The 20,414-nt window shown below is 43.7% G+C and overlaps 1 protein-coding gene across 1 annotated transcript in view; it reads right to left on the reverse strand.

Moving 5' to 3' along the window:
* The window catches only part of SYN3 (synapsin III), a gene marked incomplete at both ends in the record, with an annotated part of 425,000 nt that overhangs the window by 60,448 nt on the left and 344,138 nt on the right, over nt 1-20,414 (reverse strand). The window contains one exon of the mRNA XM_079715155.1: nt 16,562-16,624. Within this exon, the coding sequence (XP_079571281.1) occupies nt 16,562-16,624 (63 nt within the window). The remainder of the gene's footprint in view (nt 1-16,561; nt 16,625-20,414) is intronic.

The raw sequence follows: 20,414 nt of genomic DNA on the forward strand, positions 1-20,414 counted from the left end.
ATATATAATCTTGTTATGTGTGCTTCCTTTTAAAGACAACTTATTTAATATATATGGTTGATTCATTAACATTGAACTCATAAGCAACAACACCATAACTCATACCTGAATGAAGCTTATCTAACACATACATTTTTTTCCATAAGAAACATCACAGCCTGCTTGGGGTTAGCAACACCAGACAGCACTTCAGCCCTACGCTTGGGAGTCATTTTAAACAATGAAATCACCAACACAAGGGACAAAAATGCAAAAGTGTGGCACTAAATACACCAAGAAGAGGACACTTGTTTACAAGCTGAAACAAGAAGAGTGTTTCCTGGTCGACATCAGTTGGGAAGGAACAAGCAAATTATTCACCACTCTGCACATGTCTGTGAATGACCACAAAAACACTATGAGAATTGATTCTGGGGTGACGAATATATTCCTAGTGAGTAGGTGAATTCAGAAAAACAGAATCCATGAATAATGAGGATCGAGAGTATTTATTGTGCTTATAGAGAGGGCAACCTCATGCCAGAGGCTCTGAGATGCAGAGAACAGTGTTTACAATTTTCACTAAGGTGTAAAGGACAGATGGAAGCCCCTTAAGGGCCCATTTTGTTCAAGAGAAGCAGAGAGTAAAGGAGGCAGTGGTCATCTGGGGGTGGGGGGACTTGGTGGGTGGTGCAGTTGAGAGGGAGGCTGCTGGAGGGAGTGTGTGTCCCTCTCTCCTCTCCTCCTACACAGCTTGGCAGCGGCCGGTGAACACTGCTTCCCCGGCACGCCTTGCAGGCTGGAGCCTCTCCCCTGCTCTCACTTGATTCAGCTTCTGCTGAGCATGAAACACAGAGTGACTTTCCTCCCTGTTGATCTCCCAGGTGCTGGGGAGCACTTGATTTCTTAACTGTTCCCCTGGGTTCCATTCCCCCATTTGCTCATTTTCTAGCCCTTTCTCTCCATTACTGTGTTATCTGGCCACCTACTCCCACTTTAAAAAGTGGACAGTGCTGGGAAGTCTTATTGAGTCAGCCCGAGGGAAGAGAGCAGAGTCCAGGTCGCTGGGAGCTGATGACAGCAGCGGCCCTGGCCAAGCAGGGGTGTGCAAGATGCGGGGGCGACTGGAAAACAGTGCATTTAGGAGCTGCCACCTCGTCCCCCCAGAACAGACAGGCTGTCTGTCAGGGCACCTCATCCCTGTCCCTCATCACTCCAGGCTCCTCTTAGTAGAACAACAAACCCTGGCCAAGCCCGCATCTGGGCTTATTAACCTGTGACCATGGCAGTGCCCTTTACCTCTCACTGAGCTTAGGAGCCAGAGCCAGACTGCCCAGGGTTGAACCCCATTCCACCCCTTACTCCCTGTGCCTCAGTTTACTCATCTGAAAAGTGGGGATACCCACAGTATCTTCCTCATAGGGTGGTTATGAGGGGATAGTAGTCAATGAGTGATTCATAAAGCACTTAGAACAGTGCCTGCACAGAGTAAACTCCATAGAGTATTAGCTTTTATTATTATTCTGGCTATTATAACTACTACTGTTCTTATCTGTAAAGTATGCAATGGGGTTGAATAATCTCAAAGGATTTTCTTTCCCTTCCTGTTCTGTTACTGGGGATGCTTCCTCACTACGTGGCCTTGGGCAAGACCCTTCTCCTCTCTGGGGCCTCAGGTTCTTATCTTTTAAGTGGGGTGCTGGTACTTAAGTCCTGAAAGTCTGTGAATTTATGAAACAAGGATAAGGTGACTCCCAGGGTGGGGTTTGCGTGTTATCTTGGCCTCTCCTGGGAATGCTGGAATCCCGTTTTCCTTACTTTAAGAATTTACCCAGAATTTAATTCTCCTCCCCTTTTTGTCTATTATGAGCAACTGCTTATCTCATCTTAGTTGAGATAAGCAGTTAAGTAATCAGAGTAATAGTTTATATTTGTAGTGAGTTTTTAAAGCTCCCATTCACTGAGTGTTGACCAGGCACCTTCCTAAGCCTGGGCTGATTGATTCTATCATCATTACAACTCCAGGAGGGAGGTTATTGTCCCCATATTAGAGATGAAGAAATTGAGGCATGGAGAGGTTAGGCAACTTGCCCAAGGACACACAACTAGTAAATGGTTAATCCAGATTCAAACCAGAAACACGCTTTCAGATTCTACAATTGCTACCCCCACACTATAGTGGCAGTTGGCCTTGAACTTGACTTCTATGATAACAGATATGTCATTCCTTTCAATAGACCGCTCATAGTATTGCTCAAAACCACAGATTCTTTTCATTAGAAGATACTGTAGCAGTCACCTTCAGGGTATGTTAAACTTTGGGAGGGTTATGGGCCCCTGTGAAAAGGTGAAAGAAGCTATGGACTCTTTTCCCCCCACAAAACATTCATATCCCATCCACACATAAACATACGCAGATGTGTCTCAGTTTTACGGGGTTCAAACATCTCAGGCTAAGAATCTCACATAATGCTTAAATTCCCTTGAAACTCTCCAGTAAGTATTCATCTTTGCTCCAGTTCTGCAATGATGAGAACTTCCTACCCAAAGGGGCTCTTCATTCCATTAATATTCGCCTCTGAGTGTCAGAAAGTTGCTCTTTCAACACAACCCTCATGCATTTCCCCCAACCTTGGTCCCGTTTTTGGCTGCTACATGTTATATAGAAGCAGCCCAGCTTACCTTCCCAGGACAATTCTCCATGTTTCTGGGGACGGTGGCCACACTGTCTCTAGCCCTCCTAGCCTGGAAGCCTCTGCCCTCTATTGCTCAGTTCATTTTCCACTGGACATACTCATGTGCCAATGGCTCTTTCAAACATCCAGAACTGGTTTACAGCCCAGAACCGAATACAATGTTCTAGCCATGGAGGAATCAGTGCAGTGCAGGACTCTCACTTTATTTTGGAAATCAGATCTCCATTAATATGTCCTAAACAAGGTTTAAAAAACCTTATTTTATTTTGAAATATAACATACATGGAGAATTGCCCAGTATAAAAAATGACAGGGGGAGCCGGAGGAAGATGGCGGAAGAGTAAGACGCGGAGATCACCTTCCTCCCCACAGATACATCAGAAATTCATCTACACGTGGAACAACTCCAACAGAACACCTACTGAACGCTGACAGAAGACCTCAGACCCCCCAAAAGGCAAGAAACTCCCCACATACCTGGGTAGGTCAAAAGAAAAAAAGAATAAACAGAGACAATAGGATATGGACGGGACCTGCACCAGTGGGAGGGAGCCGTGAAGGAGGGAAGGTTTCTACACACTACAAGCCCCTTCGAGGGCGGAGACTGCAGGTGGCGGAGGGGGAAAGCTTCGGAGTAGCGGAGGAGAGCACAGCAACAGGGGTGTGGAGGGCAAAGCAGAGAGATTTTGGCACAGAGGATCGGTGCCCTCAGGCACACACCAGCCCGAGAGACTTGTCTGCTCGGCCGCCAGGGCGGGCGGGGCTGGGAGCTGAGGCTCGGGTATCGGCTTTCAGTCGGAGCGCAGGGAGAGGTCTGGGGCTGGCGGCAGGAAGAGACCCTGAAGGGGTTAGTGCTAGCCCGGAGGGAGTCCGGGGAAAGGGTCTGGAGCTACCGGAGAGGCAAGAGACTTTTTTCCCTTTTGTTGCCTGGTGCGCGAGGAGAGGGCATTCCCCTCCCTCCCCTCTGCCTGAGTGAGCCAGAGACCCCGAATCAGCGGCTCCTTTAAACCCGTCCTGTCTGAGCGAAGAACGGACGCCCTCCGGCGACCTACGCGCAGAGGCGGGGCCAGGTCCAAGGCTGAGACCCGGGAGCTGTGAGAGCAGAGACAGGGAAATCTCTCTGTGCAGCCTCCGAGGCAGTGGATTAAAGCTCCACGGTCCATTTGATGTGCCCTGCGTCTGTGGAGTGCATGAATGGACAGCGAATCATCCCAAATTGAGGAAGTGGACCTTGAGGACAAGATTTAAGACTTTCCCCCCCTTTTTTTCCCTCTTTTTACAACGAATTATCTCAAATTAAGGAGGTGGACTTAGCAAGATTTCAGACTTTTCGCCCTTTTCCTCTTTTTACAACGAATTATCCCAAATCGAGGAGGTGGACTTGGAGAGCAAGATTTTTGATTTTTCCCCCTGCTCTCTTTTTGTGAATGTGTATGTGTAATCTTCTGTGTAAGATTCTCTCTGTATAGCTTTGCTTCCACCATATGTCCCAGGGTTCTTTCGGTCCGTGTTTTTTTTTCAATAATTACTTTTTAATTTTAATAACGCTACTATATTTCATACTTTATTCTATTTTACTTTACCTGCTCTTTCTTTTTTTCCTCCCTTCCCTTCCTCCCTCCCTCCCTCCGCTCCTCCTTTCCTTCTTTCTTTTTCTTTCCTCCATCCCTCCCTCCCTCCCACCCTTCTTCTTTCCACTTTCTTTTTCTTTCCTTCCTCCCTCCCTCCCTCCCTCCTGTCTTTCTTTCTTTCTTTCCTTCCTCCCTCCCTCCCTCTCTTCTTCCATTCACTCTTCCTTTTGCTTTCATTCCTCCCTCCCTCCTTTCTTTCCTTTCTTTCCATCCTTCCTCCCTCCCTCCCTCCTTTCTTTCTTCCTTCCTTCCTTCCTTCCTTACTTCCCTTCTTCCTTTCTTTCAATCTCTCTTTCTTTCTTCTACTAATTATTTCTTTCTACTTTTTCTCACTGTTATTCTGAGCCGGGTGGATGAAAGGCTCTTGGTGCTGCAGCCAGGAGTTAGTGCTGTGCCTCTGAAGTGGGAGAGCCAACTTCAGGACACGGGTCCACAAGAGACCTCCCAGCTCCACATAATATCAAGCAGCGAAAATCTCCCAGGGATCTCCATCTCAACACCAGCACCCAGCTTCAGTCAACGACCAGCAAGCTACAGTGCTGGTCACCCTATGCCAAGCAACTAGCAAGGCAGGAACACAACCCCACCCATTAGCAGAGAGGATACCTAAAAACATAATAAGGCCACAGGCACCCCAAAACACACCACCAGACGTGGACCTGTCCACCAGAAAGACAAGATCGAGCTTCAACCACCAGAACACAGGCATTAGTCCCCCCCACCAGGAAGCCTACACAACCTACTGAAACAACCTTAGCCACGGGGGACAGACACCAAAAACAACGGGAACTACGAATCTGCAGCCTGCAAAAAGGAGACCCCAAACACAGTAACATAAGCAAAATGAGAAAGCAGAAAAACACACAGCAGGTGAAGGAGCAAGATAAAAACCTACCAGACCTAACAAATGAAGAGGTAATAGGCAGTCTACCTGAAAAAGAATTCAGAATAATGATAGTAAAGCTGATCCAAGATTCTATTTCCCAGATCCAAAATCTTGGAAATAGAATAGACAATATGCAAGAAACAGTTAACAAGGACCTAGAAGAACTAAAGATGAATCAAGCATCGATTAAAAACACGATAAATGAAATGAAAAATACTCTAGATGGGATCAATAGCAGAATAACTGAGGCAGAAGAACGGATAAGTGAGGTGGAAGATAAAATAGTGGAAATAACTGATGCAGAGAAAAATAAAGAAAAAAGAATGAAAAGAACAGAGGACAGTCTCAGAGACCTCTGGGACAACATTAAACGCACCAACATTCGAATTATAGGGGTTCCAGAAGAAGAAGAGAAAAAGAAAGGGACTGAGAAAATATTTGAAGAGATTATAGTTGAAAACTTCCCTAATATGGGAAAGGAAATAGTTAATCAAGTCCAGGAGGCACAGAGAGTCCCATACAGAATAAATCCAAGAAGAAATACGCCAAGACACATATTAATCAAACTGTCAAAAATTAAACACAAAGAAATCATATTAAAAGCAGCAAGGGAAAAACAACAAATAACACACAAGGGAATCCCCATCAGGTTAACAGCTGATCTCTCAGCAGAAACTCTACAAGCCAGAAGGGAGTGGCAGGACATAATTAAAGTGATGAAGGAGAGAAACCTGCAACCAAGATTACTCTACCCAGCAAGGATCTCATTCAGATTTGATGGAGAAATTAAAACCTTTACAGACAAGCAAAAGTTGAGAGAGTTCAGCACCACCAAACCAGCTTTACAACAAATGCTAAAGGAACTTCTCTAGGCAAGAAACACAACAGAAGGACTATACCTACAATAACGAACCCAAAGCCATTAAGGAAATGGGAATAGGAACATACATATCAATAATTACCTTAAATGTAAATGGACTAAATGCTCCCACCAAAAGACACAGAGTGGCTGAATGGATACAAAAACAAGACCCATATATATGCTGTCTACAAGAGACCCACTTCAGACCTAGAGACACATACAGATTGAAAGTAAGGGGATGGAAAAAGATATTCCATGCAAATGGAAATCAAAAGAAAGCTGGAGTAGCAATTCTTATATCAGACAAAATAGACTTTAAAATAAAGACTATTAGAAGAGACAAAGAAGGACACTACATAACGATAAAGGGATCGATCCAAGAAGAAGATATAACAATTGTAAATATTTATGCACCCAACATAGGAGCACCTCAATACATAAGGCAAATACTAACAGCCATAAAAGGGGAAATCGACAGTAACACAATCATAGTAGGGGACTTTAACACCCCACTTTCACCAATGGACAGATCATCCAAAATGAAAATAAATAAGGAAACACAAGCTTTAAATGATACATTAAACAAGATGGACTTAGTTGATATTTATAGGACATTCCACCCAAAAACAACAGAATACACATTTTTCTCAAGTGCTCATGGAACATTCTCCAGGATAGATCATATCTTGGGTCACAAATCAAGCCTTGGTAAATTTAAGAAAATTGAAATTGTATCAAGTATCTTTTCTGACCACAACGCTATGAGACTAGACATCAATTACAGGAAAAGAGCTGTAAAAAATACAAACACATGGAGGCTAAACAATACACTACTCAATAACGAAGTGATCACTGAAGAAATCAAAGAGGAAATTAAGAAATACCTAGAAACAAATGACAATGGAGACACGACGACCCAAAACCTATGGGACGCAGCAAAAGCAGTTCTAAGGGGGAAGTTTATAGCAATACAATCCCACCTTAAGAAACAGGAAACATTTCGAGTAAACAACCTGACCCTGCACCTAAAGCAATTAGAGAAAGAAGAACAAAAAAACCCCAAAGTTAGCAGAAGGAAAGAAATCATAAAGATCAGATCAGAAATAAATGAAAAAGAAATGAAGGAAACAATAGCAAAGATCAACCAAACTAAAAGCTGGTTCTTTGAGAAGATAAACAAAATTGACAAACCATTAGCCAGACTCATCAAGAAAAGAAGGGAGAAGACTCAAATCAGTAGAATTAGAAATGAAAAAGGAGAAGTAACAACTGACACTGCAGAAATACAAAAGATCATGAGAGATTACTATAAGCAACTCTATGCCAATAAAATGGACAACCTGGAAGAAATGGACAAATTCTTAGAAATGCACAACCTACCAAGACTGACTCAGGAAGAAATAGAAAATATGAATAGACCAATCACAAGCACTGAAATTGAAACTGTGATTAAAAATCTTCCATCAAACAAAAGCCCAGGACCAGATGGCTTCACAGGCGAATTCTATCAAACATTTAGAGAAGAGCTAACACCCATCCTTCTCAAACTCTTCCAAACAATATCAGAGGAAGGAACACTCCCAAACTCATTCTACGAGGCCACCATCACCTTGATACCAAAACCAGGCAAGGATGTCACAAAGAAAGAAAACTACAGGCCAATATCACTGATGAACATAGATGCAAAAATCCTCAACAAAATACTAGCAAACAGAATCCAACAGCACATTAAAAGGATCATACACCATGATCAAGTGGGGTTTATTCCAGGAATGCAAGGATTCTTCAATATGCGCAAATCAATCAATGTGATACACCATATTAACAAGTTGAAGGAGAAAAACCATATGATCATCTCAATAGATGCAGAGAAAGCTTTCGACAAAATTCAACACCCATTTATGATAAAAACCCTGCAGAAAGTAGGCATAGAGGGAACTTTCCTCAACATAATAAAGGCCGTATATGACAAACCCACAGCCAACATTGTCCTCAATGGTGAAAAACTGAAACCATTTCCACTAAGATCAGGAACAAGACAAGGCTGCCCACTCTCACCACTCTTATTCAACTTAGTTTTGGAAGTTTTAGCCACAGCAATCAGAGAAGAAAAGGAAATAAAAGGAATCCAAATTGGAAAAGAAGAAGTAAAGCTGTCACTGTTTGCAGATGACATGATACTATACATAGAGAATCCTAAAGATGCTACCGAAAAACTACTAGAGCTAATCAATGAATTTGGTAAAGTAGCAGGATACAAAATTAATGCACAGAAATCTCTGGCATTCCTGTACACTAATGATGAAAAATCTGAAAATGAAATCAAGAAAACACTCCCATTTACCATTGCAACAAAAAGAATAAAATATCTAGGAATAAACCTACCTAAGGAGACAAAAGACCTGTATGCAGAAAATTATAAGACACTGATGAAAGAAATTAAAGATGATATAAATAGATGGAGAGATATACCATGCTCCTGGATTGGAAGAATCAATATTGTGAAAATGACTCTACTACCCAAAGCAATCTACAGATTCAATGCAATCCCTATCAAACTACCACTGGCATTTTTCACAGAACTAGAACAAAAAATTTCAAAATTTGTTTGGAAAAACAAAAGACCCCGAATAGCCAAAGCAATCTTGAGAACGAAAAACGGAGCTGGAGGAATCAGGCTGCCTGACTTCAGACTATACTACAAAGCTACAGTAATTAAGACAGTGTGGTACTGGCATAAAAACAGAAAGATAGATCAGTGGATCAGGATAGAAAGCCCAGAGATAAACCAACGCACATATGGCCAACTTATCTTTGATAAAGGAGGCAGGAATGTACAGTGGAGAAAGGACAGCCTCTTCAATAAGTGGTGCTGGGAAAACTGGACAGGGACATGTAAAAGTATGAGATTAGATCATTCCCTAACACCATACACAAAAATAAGCTCAAAATGGATTAAAGACCTAAATGTAAGGCCAGAAACTATCAAACTCTTAGAGGAAAACATAGGCAGAACACTCTATGACATAAATCACAGCAAGATCCTTTTGGACCCACCTCCTAGAGAAATGGAAATAAAAACAAAGATAAACAAATGGGACCTAATGAAACTTCAAAGCTTTTGCACAGCAAAGGAAACCATAAACAAGACCAAAAGACAACCCTCAGAATGGGAGAAAATATTTGCAAATGAAGCAACTGACAAAGGATTAATCTCCAAAATTTATAAACAGCTCATGCAGCTCAATAGCAAAAAAACAAACAACCCAATCCAAAAATGGGCAGAAGACTTAAATAGGCATTTCTCCAAAGAAGATATACAGACTGCCAACAAACACATGAAAGAATGCTCAACATCATTAATCATTAGAGAAATGCAAATCAAAACTACAATGAGATATCATCTCACACCAGTCAGAATGGCCATCATCAAGAAATCTAGAAACAATAAATGCTGGAGAGGGTGTGGAGAAAAGGGAACACTCTTGCACTGCTGGTGGGAATGTGAATTGGTACAGCCACTATGGAGAACAGTATGGAGGTTCCTTAAAAAACTAAAAATAGAACTACCATATGACCCAGCAATCCCACTACTAGGCATATACCCTGAGAAAACCATAATTCAAAAAGAGACATGTACCAAAATGTTCATTGCAGCTCTATTCACAATAGCCCGGAGCTGGAAACAACCTAAGTGTCCATCATCGGATGAATGGATAAAGAAGATGTGGCACATATATACAATGGAATATTACTCAGCCATAAAAAGAAACGAAACTGAGCTATTTGTAATGAGGTGGATAGACCTAGAGTCTGTCATACAGAGTGAAGTAAGTCAGAAAGAGAAAGACAAATACCGTATGCTAACACATATATATGGAATTTAAAAAAAAAAAAAATGTCATGAAGAACCTAGGGGTAAAACGGGAATAAAGACACAGACCTACTTGAGAATGGACTTGAGGATATGGGGAAGGGGAAGTGTAAGCTGTGACAAAGGGAAAGAGAGGCATGGACATATATACACTACCAAACGTAAGGTAGATAGATAGTGGGAAGCAGCCGCAGAGCACAGGGAGATCAGCTCGGTGCTTTGTGACCGCCTGGAGGGGTGGGATGGGGAGGGTGGGAGGGAGGGAGATGCATGAGGGAGGGGATGTGGGAACAGATGTATATGTATGACTGATTCACTTTGTTATAAAGCAGAAACTAATTAAAAAAAAAAAAAAAAAAAAAAAAAAAAAAAAAAAAAGAAGACCTTGGTTCAAGTTTATAATCTACTGTATATGAGCTAAATAAACTTAGACAAGTTACTTAAAAAAAAAAAAAAAAAAAAAAAAAAAAAATGACAGTTCAATGAGCTGTCAATCACAAAGCAAACATCCACATAACTACTACCCAAGTCAAGAACTACAACTTGGACCACTCCTGCTGCATCCCAATGACCATACCTCCCTCCTCCACAAAGGTAACTTCTATTTTTTTATGGTAGTAATTTTCTTGCTTTTCTTAAAAGTTTTATCACCTTAGTATGTATCCCACTTAACACTATAGTTTAGTTTCCCTGGTTTTGAATTTTATATAAATGGAATCATATAAATAGGCATCCTTTTGTATCTGACTTATTTCATTCAATGGTGTATTTGTGAAATTCATGCACGTTGTTGTATATAGTTGTAGTTCATTCATTTTCACTGCTGGAAATTTTCCATTTGTCTGAATATACTGTGGTTTATTTATCTATTCTATTTCTAACGGACACATGGACTGTGTCCAGATTTTGGTAACTATGAACAAGCTGCTATAAACACTGGAGCACACACGCATGCATTTAGGTTGGGTATACCTAAAAGAAGAACTTCTGTGTAACTTCAGCTTAGTAGATGATAACAATCTGTATTCCAAAGCAGTTGTATCAATTGACACTTTCACTAGCTCTGTGTTTGTGTTCCAAATGTTCCATGTCCTTGCCAACACTTAGTATTATTAATCTTTTTAGTTTGAGCTAGTCTAGTGGTTATATAGTGGCATCTCATCATAGTTTTCATTTGCATTTCCCTAGTGATGAATGAGGTTGAGCCCATTTTCACCTATTTATTAGATGTTTATGGATTAGAGCTTTTGGCAACTCCTTACTCATCTGATTCACATTGAACTTGCAGCCAAATGAAATAAAGTCTCTGACAGAGGATGCTGTTTAGTCACATCTCCCCTATTGACTTCAATTGGATTTTGGGTTCCCAGAGCAGGTCCAAACATTCTTAATAATAATGACAGCTAATATTTATTGAGTGCCTATTGTGTTCCAGGCACTGAACTATGTGTTTGACATGAATAATGTCTCTTAATCTTCACAACCAGCATATTAGGTTGATACTATTAATATCCTCCTTTTACATAAGATGAAACTAGGGTTGGGGAGGGTAAGTAACTTAACCTAAGGTCTCACAACTAACAAGTAGATTCAAATCAACACCCTTAGCCACTATAACAAACTGCCTCCCAAAGTTGGAAACATGTGACTACAATTGAAAAAAAACCTTTAAAAATGGTTAAATACTGAATAATAAAATGGATATGTAACTGTCAAATGGAGAAAAATCATTGCAAAGTATGACAAAGGATGAACGTTCTTAATGTGTGAAGAGTTTTTACAAATTAAGGAAAGGACACGTGTCTCAATTTAAAAATGGTGAAAAATTTCTTGAGTCAGGTAAATCTGGAAAATTCTGCACAAGTTTTTATGTGCTTGTGCCCCTACGAGGTATATGAGCAAATTTACGACTCTGAGAAGTTCTGCACTAAAAACCTACTTTAACAAGGAATTTTCGGGGCTTCCCTGGTGGCGCAGTGGTTGAGAGTCTGCCTGCCGATGCAGGGGACACGGGTTCGTGCCCCGGTCCGGGAGGATCCCACATGCCGCGGAGCGGCTGGGCCCATGAGCCATGGCCACTGAGCCTGCGTGTCCGGAGCCTGTGCTCCGCAACGGGAGAGGCCACAACGGTGAGAGGCCCGCGTACCGCAAAAAAAAAAAAAAAAAAAAGAGAATTCATAACAAGGAATTTTCATATTTGACTAAAATAGTCTTTAGCATAGTCCTTTGGAACAGACTTGGAAACATGCTGAACTCCATAATAACCACTGCTTCCTCTGGTTTCTAATCTGGTAAAACTTTCCACAAAGGAAATGAAATTAGTTTTGTCCAGGGTTTCTTAACCTTGACGCTCTTGACATTTTGGGCTGGATAATTCTTTGTTGTAGGGGGCATTTAGGGTGATCAGCAGCATCCTTGGCTCCCACCGGGTAGATGCCATATGTCCCTAGCACTTCCCTCACCCCCAGCTGTGACAACCAAAACTGCCTCCAGACCAAATGCCCCTGGGGGAAGAACACCACCCTCTTAAATTGGTCTAGCCTTACTGGTTTCTTAGAACTACTAGTGTGTCCCATGATTACCTCCCGACTATCTAAGTGCTCCCCAAACTGCACGGCGTTTCACTATATTTTGATTTCTGTGCCTTGTGACATCCACTATTCTTTGTTTTAATAAAGAGGGTATTGGTCCACCTCTTGTCTTCGAGCCTTTCTTGTTTGTTAGAATTCCTTAAATCTCCAGGCACACCAAACCACGTAGTTACCCTGACAGGGAACTTCTTTCCATCCCTTAGGTGGAATTAAGCTCCTTCCTTCAATCTCCACACTCCCTGCACAGCCTTCTATCAGATCCTCAGCACATCTTATACTTATTTACTTATGTGGTTGTCTCCTCAGTTTCTTGAGAGCAAGGACTGGGTCCTATTCATCCTCCGATTCTTAGCACAGAGTAGGTACAAATTAATATGTGTGAACAGAGAAGCAAAATATAATTGAGGAGGGTCAGGAATTTCAATCATGGGATCCTGGGTGGATTTCCAGTAAGACTGAGTTAATTGACAGCCTCTTCACCAGTTTCCTCCTAGAAATGTTCTCCTTGCTTCTCTCCAGACAGACAATCTTCCTTCTGGAGAGAAAGTGGAAGTACTGTAGAAGATACTGTTCTGTTTTTCTCCCCCTCAGCCATGAATATGACATCATTTGCTCAGTTGGCATGTCCAGGCCGTTCCTGATACTTTTCTCATTCCAGACAGAAGGAGAAAAGTCCTTTCCCCTTGATCTCAGCATTTTTGCAAACCTCAGTTTATTCCAGCGGGTGACACTTCTTATCCTCGGAGATGTGGCCTCCTTTCCATGTTCTGGGAGTTCCTTTTGGGCTTGAGTTTCTCAGAGGCATCCCCTCCCCCGACATTGCGTCAGTCTCTTTAAGTATTTCCTTCATTTTATTTCCTGTCTGGGATTATTTTAAGCTTTAGAAACGGAATTTAATTCTTGGGAACCCTCTAACTTTACCAAAGCTGTCCAAGATGGTGACAGTAGGCAGAAAGAAAGGGACAGGTTTGAGAAACATTAACAAAAGGGCAAGTGACAAGACTTGACGACCATTTGGACACAGGGGAGGGGAGATGACTCCCAGATTTCTGTTTCAAGACAATGGAGGGACTGGTGGTTCCTGTTGTAGAGATGGTCCCAGGAAGAGGAGGAGGATAAAGATGAGGAAGGAGGGCGGGCTGTCTGAAAACAAAATGGGCATGGTCTGGGAAGTTTAGAGTCTGAGGTTTCCACGGGGCATGCAGTGGAGATGTAGAGGAGGTAACTGGGTATAAGAGCCTGATGTTCTGCACAGGAAATGTGACTGGCGGGCTGTTGGTGTGTAGATGGGAGCTGAAGCTGAAAGAGCAGACAAGAGCTCAGATAGCGTGTGCTGATGGAATAGATGCGGCTAAAGATGGAGCAGGAAGGAAAGCACTTGAAGGAGACTGTGAAGGAGGAGTCAGAGAGAGGGCAGAGACCCAGCTGAGGGGCATGAGTTTCAGGGCAGAAAGGACGGCCGGCAGGTTTAAATGATATAGAAAGGTAAATTCAGCTATGGATAGAAAAGTGACAGCTGAATTAGCAGCAGAGGGTCATTGAGGACCATGGGGAGGGCAGCCTCAGGAGTGGAGGGAGCTATAGCCAGATGATAGGGGATGGAGGAGGGGCTGGGAGAACAAGCAGTGGGGAGCAGACTGAGGGTGGCATCTGAAGAGGGAGTTACTCATTTATCCACTCGACCAACAAACTGAGGGGCTAGGGTACACCAGGAGCCATTCGGAGCCGTAGGTGCAGTAGTGGGCACACAGGTAAAAATCTCTGACCTCACAATGTGTCCTTTGTAGGGAGAGGTAGTATGGCGGGAGGATTAAAAACTTTTTTTTGCTTCAAGTTTTACTGAGATATAATAGACAAGGATTCATTTTAAAGGTGGTTATAAGAAGTATCATTGTTTGTGCAAACTATTACATTTAGAATGGATAAACAACAAGGTCCTAATGTATAGCACAGGGAACTATCCTCAGTACCCTGTGATAAACCATAATCGAAAAGAATATGAAAAAAGAATGTCTATATGTGTATAACTGAGTCACTTTGCTCTACAGCAGAGATTGGCACAGCATTGTAAATCAACTAGACTTCAATAAAAAAAAGTGTCATCATTTGTCAGATGAGGAGGCCAAGAGAAGTTAGATGGCAACTTGCTCCACTTCACACAAAGGTCAGAGCTGAGGTCACGCCCTGACCTGTCTGACCCTTTCCATCCTTTGCTGCTTGAAGGGGATGGAGTTTAGGTGGAAAGAGGTGATACAGAAGGCATAATGGGGTGGGAAGAACAAAGGTGCAGGGTTTAGGGTTATTCACGGCTGGGCTGAGCCTACACAAAGCAAGGTTTCTACTGGCCCCTGCTGCCCTTTATCTAGGATGCCCGGGTTGGGCCTTGGGCATGGGCTCAGGTCCCTCCAATGGGGACGGCAGGCACTGAGATCCACATGTTCTCACACGGTTCTGTTTCAGCCAGAAGCTTGAGAGGTGGCCTGTGGTAGCCCCCGACACTTCCCCATCCCCACTCCCCTTATTTAGGAGTAAATCTCCAGAAGCCCAAGCACTGACCAGTATCCCTCCATGAGATTTATACAGAGATGCTGGAAAGAGACAGGGTCTTTCTTCCTCTGGGACGGTGAGCTTAGGGACCAGAATGGGCCACCCACAGCCATCTATCTCGACTATCTGAAGAAACACCAAGTAGAGATAAACAGAGCCAAGAGCTCTGATATCATTTGAGCTCCTGGATCCAGCTCTGCCTGAATCTATCAAGAACTATCCCAGACTTCCTGATCCTTGAACCAATGAATTATCTTTTGCCCCCTAATTTGATTTGCGTTTCTACACTTGCAACTGCAAAAATCTGACCAGTACAATTTGTCATAATATGTTGTAACCAAGCAGGACCCTATAAGGCCTTTCTGGGACAGACTCCTCCCCCATATCTTCTGCTGTAGCTCCTCTCTGAAGGACCTAGATAATAGTATCCGATGCACACTTCTTGAGTTGTTTTACAGATGCTAAAACCACCACCAAATGGAAGAAATGAACTATTTGATGATCATGAGTCCCCAGACCTACTGGTGCCTAAGGATTGATCATGTTAACCACTCTGTTGCCTCACCATCAACCAATCAGAGAATTGTGCATGAGCTGATGACATTCCCTGCGACCCCCTCCCTCACCTGGCCTTTAAAAATGCTCTGCTTGGGCTTCCCTGGTGGCGCAGTGGTTGAGAGTCCGCCTGCTGATGCAGGGGACACGGGTTCGTGCCCCGGTTTGGGAAGATCCCACATGCCGCGGAGCGGCTGGGTCTGTGCGCCATGGCCGCTGAGCCTGCGCATCCGGAGCCTGTGCTCCGCAACGGGAGAGGCCACAGCAGTGAGAAGCTCGCGTACCACAAAAAAAAAAAAAAAAATGCTCTGCTGAAGCCCTTCATGGGGAGTTCGGGGTTTTAGAGCAGGAGCCACCCGTCCTCCTTGTATTGGCACCTTTACAATAAAACCTGCACTTTCCTTCACCACAACCCAGTGTCAGTAGATTGGCTTTACTGCACACGGGTGAGCGGACCCAAGTTTGGTTTGGTGGCAGCGTCAACTGTGACTATGTAAAATATGTTATTTACTTTTGTAGAAACTGACTCCAGGGGCTTCCTCCTGGGAGCCATATGCATTTGCCACCTTCCGGGTGCTAACGCTGCAGGTGATAAAGAGATGAGTAAGACATGAGCTTACATGTAGCTGTGGAGATGATGACAGGAACAGAAGAATCACCATCTGCAAAATGCTTTACATCTGTTTCTCTGAATTCACAATGACAGGAAACAATTAGCCAGGTAGGGTTTGGCTAGTATGGCCTGAGCTGGAGAGAGCTCTGTGGGAGCTCAGAGAAAGGTGGGTTGGGGAGGACAAGGAGTGAATTTTGGTCTCCTCTAATACTCTGATCTGAGTGGCTGGGCTCAGGTGGGGGTGATGGGGGATACAGGGAGAGGAGAACAGGTAGTCTGCGGAAGCCGTGTGAGTATTAACATAAGCGGAAGAGCTGCTTCTCATACCTTTCCCATTCCGGCGTGGGCGTGTCCCAGCTTGACCACCACAGGGAAGTGTGGGGCTGTGAGCTGAAAGAGACAAGAAGAAATTACTCATTAGCATCCCAGAGCATCACCACCAAGACATTGTTCACTGCCTGTTCCGTAGAAAGATATGGTCATCTGATATCACCAGCAATGCCCAAAAGAATGCTTGGACAGATGGTCATCCCTCTGTGGCTTAAACACCCTAAATGCCATTGCTTTCAGCTTCCAAAGGCAGCCCCGAGCTCCTAAAACCAGCCTGCCCGGGGCATCCACCAATCTGGGGAGAATGCAGAGCAGAGCAAACTGACTGCTTCAAATCCTGGCTTTACCACTTGTGCAACCTCAGATAAGCTACCACATGGATCTGTGTTTCAGGGTCCTCATCTGTAAAATGGGGATGATGAGTATCCATCCCACAGGGTTGCTATGAGGATTAAATGAGTTACCACATGTGAAGGCTTTACATTGTAAACACTCAATGAATGGCAGCTTAAATATTCCTGTCTTGGCTCTGCCTTGCGTGATTCCCGACAACAACCTTCTTGTATCTGGAAACTCTCATTCCCCCCCCCCCCCCACCGCCAAGCTCTCTCCAGGCCACACTGTGAGTTTTCTTAATGATAGTGGTCATGCTACAGCACAAGCATTTATGGTCTGCGCTGTGTGGGTGCTGTGCTGAGCAACTGCCCTGGATCATCTCCTTCAGAGAGCAACAGGGCAGCAGCCTGTCCTGGTTGGTTCCCTGTTGCATCCCCAGCCATTAGAACACTGCCTGATCCAGGGAAGGTGCTCGATACGGAATCTGTGCCTTAATCAGTCCGCTGAGCAAGACCTACGAGGCATGGATGCCTCTCCCTATGATACAGAGGAGGAGAGGGGCTCAAATGGTTAGGTGCTCCCCCACGCTTACTCAGCTAGCAAGTGAGGGGACCAGGTTTGAACCTAGGCTATGCATTTCCTCCTCATTCTGTTCATATATTGCTTGAGATGGGTTTGCTTGGTGTCTAGAAGTATATTTGGAGTTGCTTGAGGGCAAAGGTTATCCCTTCTTGTTATTTAGTAATAATACCACTTCTCTGACTTGAGTCAGCCCTAGCCAGAGGTAATCACGTCCCACTCTCTGGTGCCTGTCGCTCTGTCCTGGATTCCCCCCGACACTCTGGATGCTCTGAGAGGAGGAACCCAGCTCTTCCCTCCTGGTGCCCAGCACCTAGTCTGACACTTAGGAGTGGCTATAGCTGCGTAGAAGGGTCTGCTGTGGGTCACAATCCCACGGGATGGACCTCATCTCATTTTACCACCACAATGGTCCCATGAGGCGAGCAGGGAAGGTATTCTTGTTACCATTTCACAGGCAGAAAATTGAGACTCAAGGAAGCTGCTGGGAAGGGGTGGCACTGGCTCTTGAACTTAGGTCTGTCAGACTTCAAGCCTGATGTGAGGGCTTCCCTGGTGGCGCAGTGGTTGAGAGTCCGCCTGCCAATGCAGGGGACACGGGTTCGTGCCCCGGTCTGGGAAGGTCCCACATGCCGTGGAGCGGCTGGGCCCGTGAGCCATGGCCGCTGAGCCTGCGCGTCTGGAGCCTGTGCTCCGCAACGGGAGAGGCCACAACAGTGAGAGGCCGACGTACAGCAAAAAAAAAAAAGAAAAAGAAAAAAAAGCCTGATGTGAATGGTTTCCTCTAAGATCTAGTACAAGGGCTTCCTGTAGTAGATGCTGAATAAAAAATTTCCTCCCTGATTTCAGGCTAAAATTGATCATATCCTGGTTCTAGAGTTAACAAATGCATCTTTTTTAAAAAAGACAATATTGATTTTTGATTCCAAAAGCAATATGTACTCATTATAAAAAGTTTGTAAAATATAATAAAGTTCTATGTAGTTATGTACAAAGAAGACAATAAAAATCACCCTCAAAATTTGAGCAGTCTTGGTGTATTATCTGATCGTCTTGTTTTTTTTTTTAATCTAAATTTTTTCTTTCGATTTGTTCTGTTCTCACAAAATTGGGAGTATAGTGCATACCCAATTTTGCTTGTTGCTCTTTCCACTTAACGTTATAAGTGGTAAGTAATTCCTGGCGGTAATTACTTGTCAGTTTAAGAGTTATTATGGAATATTTCACATATGAAAGAAGACTTAAAGAGCAATATTGTGGACATTATCTAGCTTAAGAAATAAGCCATTGTCCAAACAGTTGAAGCCCCGATGTACTTCTTTCTTACCAAATTTCCTTGTATTTATTCATATTTTAACTATTACATATGATTCCCAGTCAATATACATTACACATGTTAAACTTTATGTAAGTGGCATCAAAAGAACCTATTCTTATCGGGAGATTGGGATTGACATATATACACTATTGATACCATGTATAAAATAGATAACTAGTGAGAACCTACTATATAGCACAGGGAACTCTACTCAGTACTCTGTGGTGACCTAAATGGGAAGGAAATCTAAAAAAGAGGTGATATATGTATACATATAGCTGATTTACTTTGCTGTACAGTAGAAACTAACACAACATTGTAAAGCAACTATACTCCCCTAAAAATTAAAAAAAAGAATCTATTCTTTTTTTTAATAATTTAAATTTGACCCTCTACTTTTTTTTTTTTTTTTTTTTTTTTTTTTTTTTGCGGTAGGCGGGCCTCTCACTGTTGTGGCCTCTCCCCTTGCGGAGCACAGGCTCAGTGGCCATGGCTCACGGGCCCAGCCGCTCCGCGGCATGTGGGATCTTCCCAGACCGGGGCACGAACCCGTGTCCCCTGCATCGGCAGGCGGACTCTCAACCACTGCGCCACCAGGGAAGCCCTGACCCTCTACTTTTTAAAAAATCTAAATACATAAGCTTTTTAAAAAATGTATTTTATTTATTTATTTTTGGCTGCGTTGGGTTTTCGTTGCTGCGTGTGGGCTTTCTCTAGTTGTGGCGAGCAGGGGCTACTCTTTGTTGTGGTGCACGGGCTTTTCATTGCGGTGGCTTCTCTTGTTGTGGAGCACGGGCTCTAGGCGCGTGGGCTTCAGTAGTTGTGGCACGCAGGCTCAGTAGCTGTGGCTCGCGGGCTCTAGAGCACAGGCTCAGTAGTTGTGGCGCACGGGTTTAGTTGCTCCTCGGCATGTGGGGTCTTCCCAGACCAGGGATCGAACCTGTGTCCCCTGCACTAGCAGGCGGATTCTTAACCACTGTGACACCAGGGAAGCCCCCCTAACCCCCGCCAAAAGAATCTATTCTTTTACAACTTTGGGGTACATTATGTTTGTGAGGCTCATGTATGTTGATGTATACAGCTCAGATTCATGTTTAACTACTGCAAAGTATTCCACTTTATGAACACTCTGCCATTTGTTCATTTACTGCTGATGAACATTTAGGTGATTTCTGTTTTTTCCAATTATAAACAATACTAGTAGGGGAATTTCTCCAGGGCACATGCACCGGAGCAGAATTGCTGGGGTTGGGCAATGCTCGTCTCAGCTTTGCTAGATATTGTGAAATTGCTCTACTAAGTGGTGGTACCCACTTATGCTCTCATGGACAGGAAAAGAGATCCCAACACTTGAGGTTGAAAGACTTAAATTTTACCAACCCAAGGGCTATGAAGTGGAATGAATGGGCGCATTTTCACCAAGCGGCTATTGTTCCCCGGCAGCATCGTCACACCCAGCCATTCACCCACAGACCCTAGATATTGACTCCCCCACCCCCAGCAGTCCAAGAACTGCCCAGGTCACTACTGGGGCTTCATCTCCATCGCATTTTAAGGTGAAGCTTGAGGTGAGGGGAAACGTTGTGCTCTCTCTTCCTCTCCATCCCTCCCAGCCTG

This window comes from Hyperoodon ampullatus (assembly GCF_949752795.1).
Source record: "Hyperoodon ampullatus genome assembly, chromosome: 11".
Lineage (NCBI taxonomy): Eukaryota > Metazoa > Chordata > Mammalia > Artiodactyla > Ziphiidae > Hyperoodon > Hyperoodon ampullatus.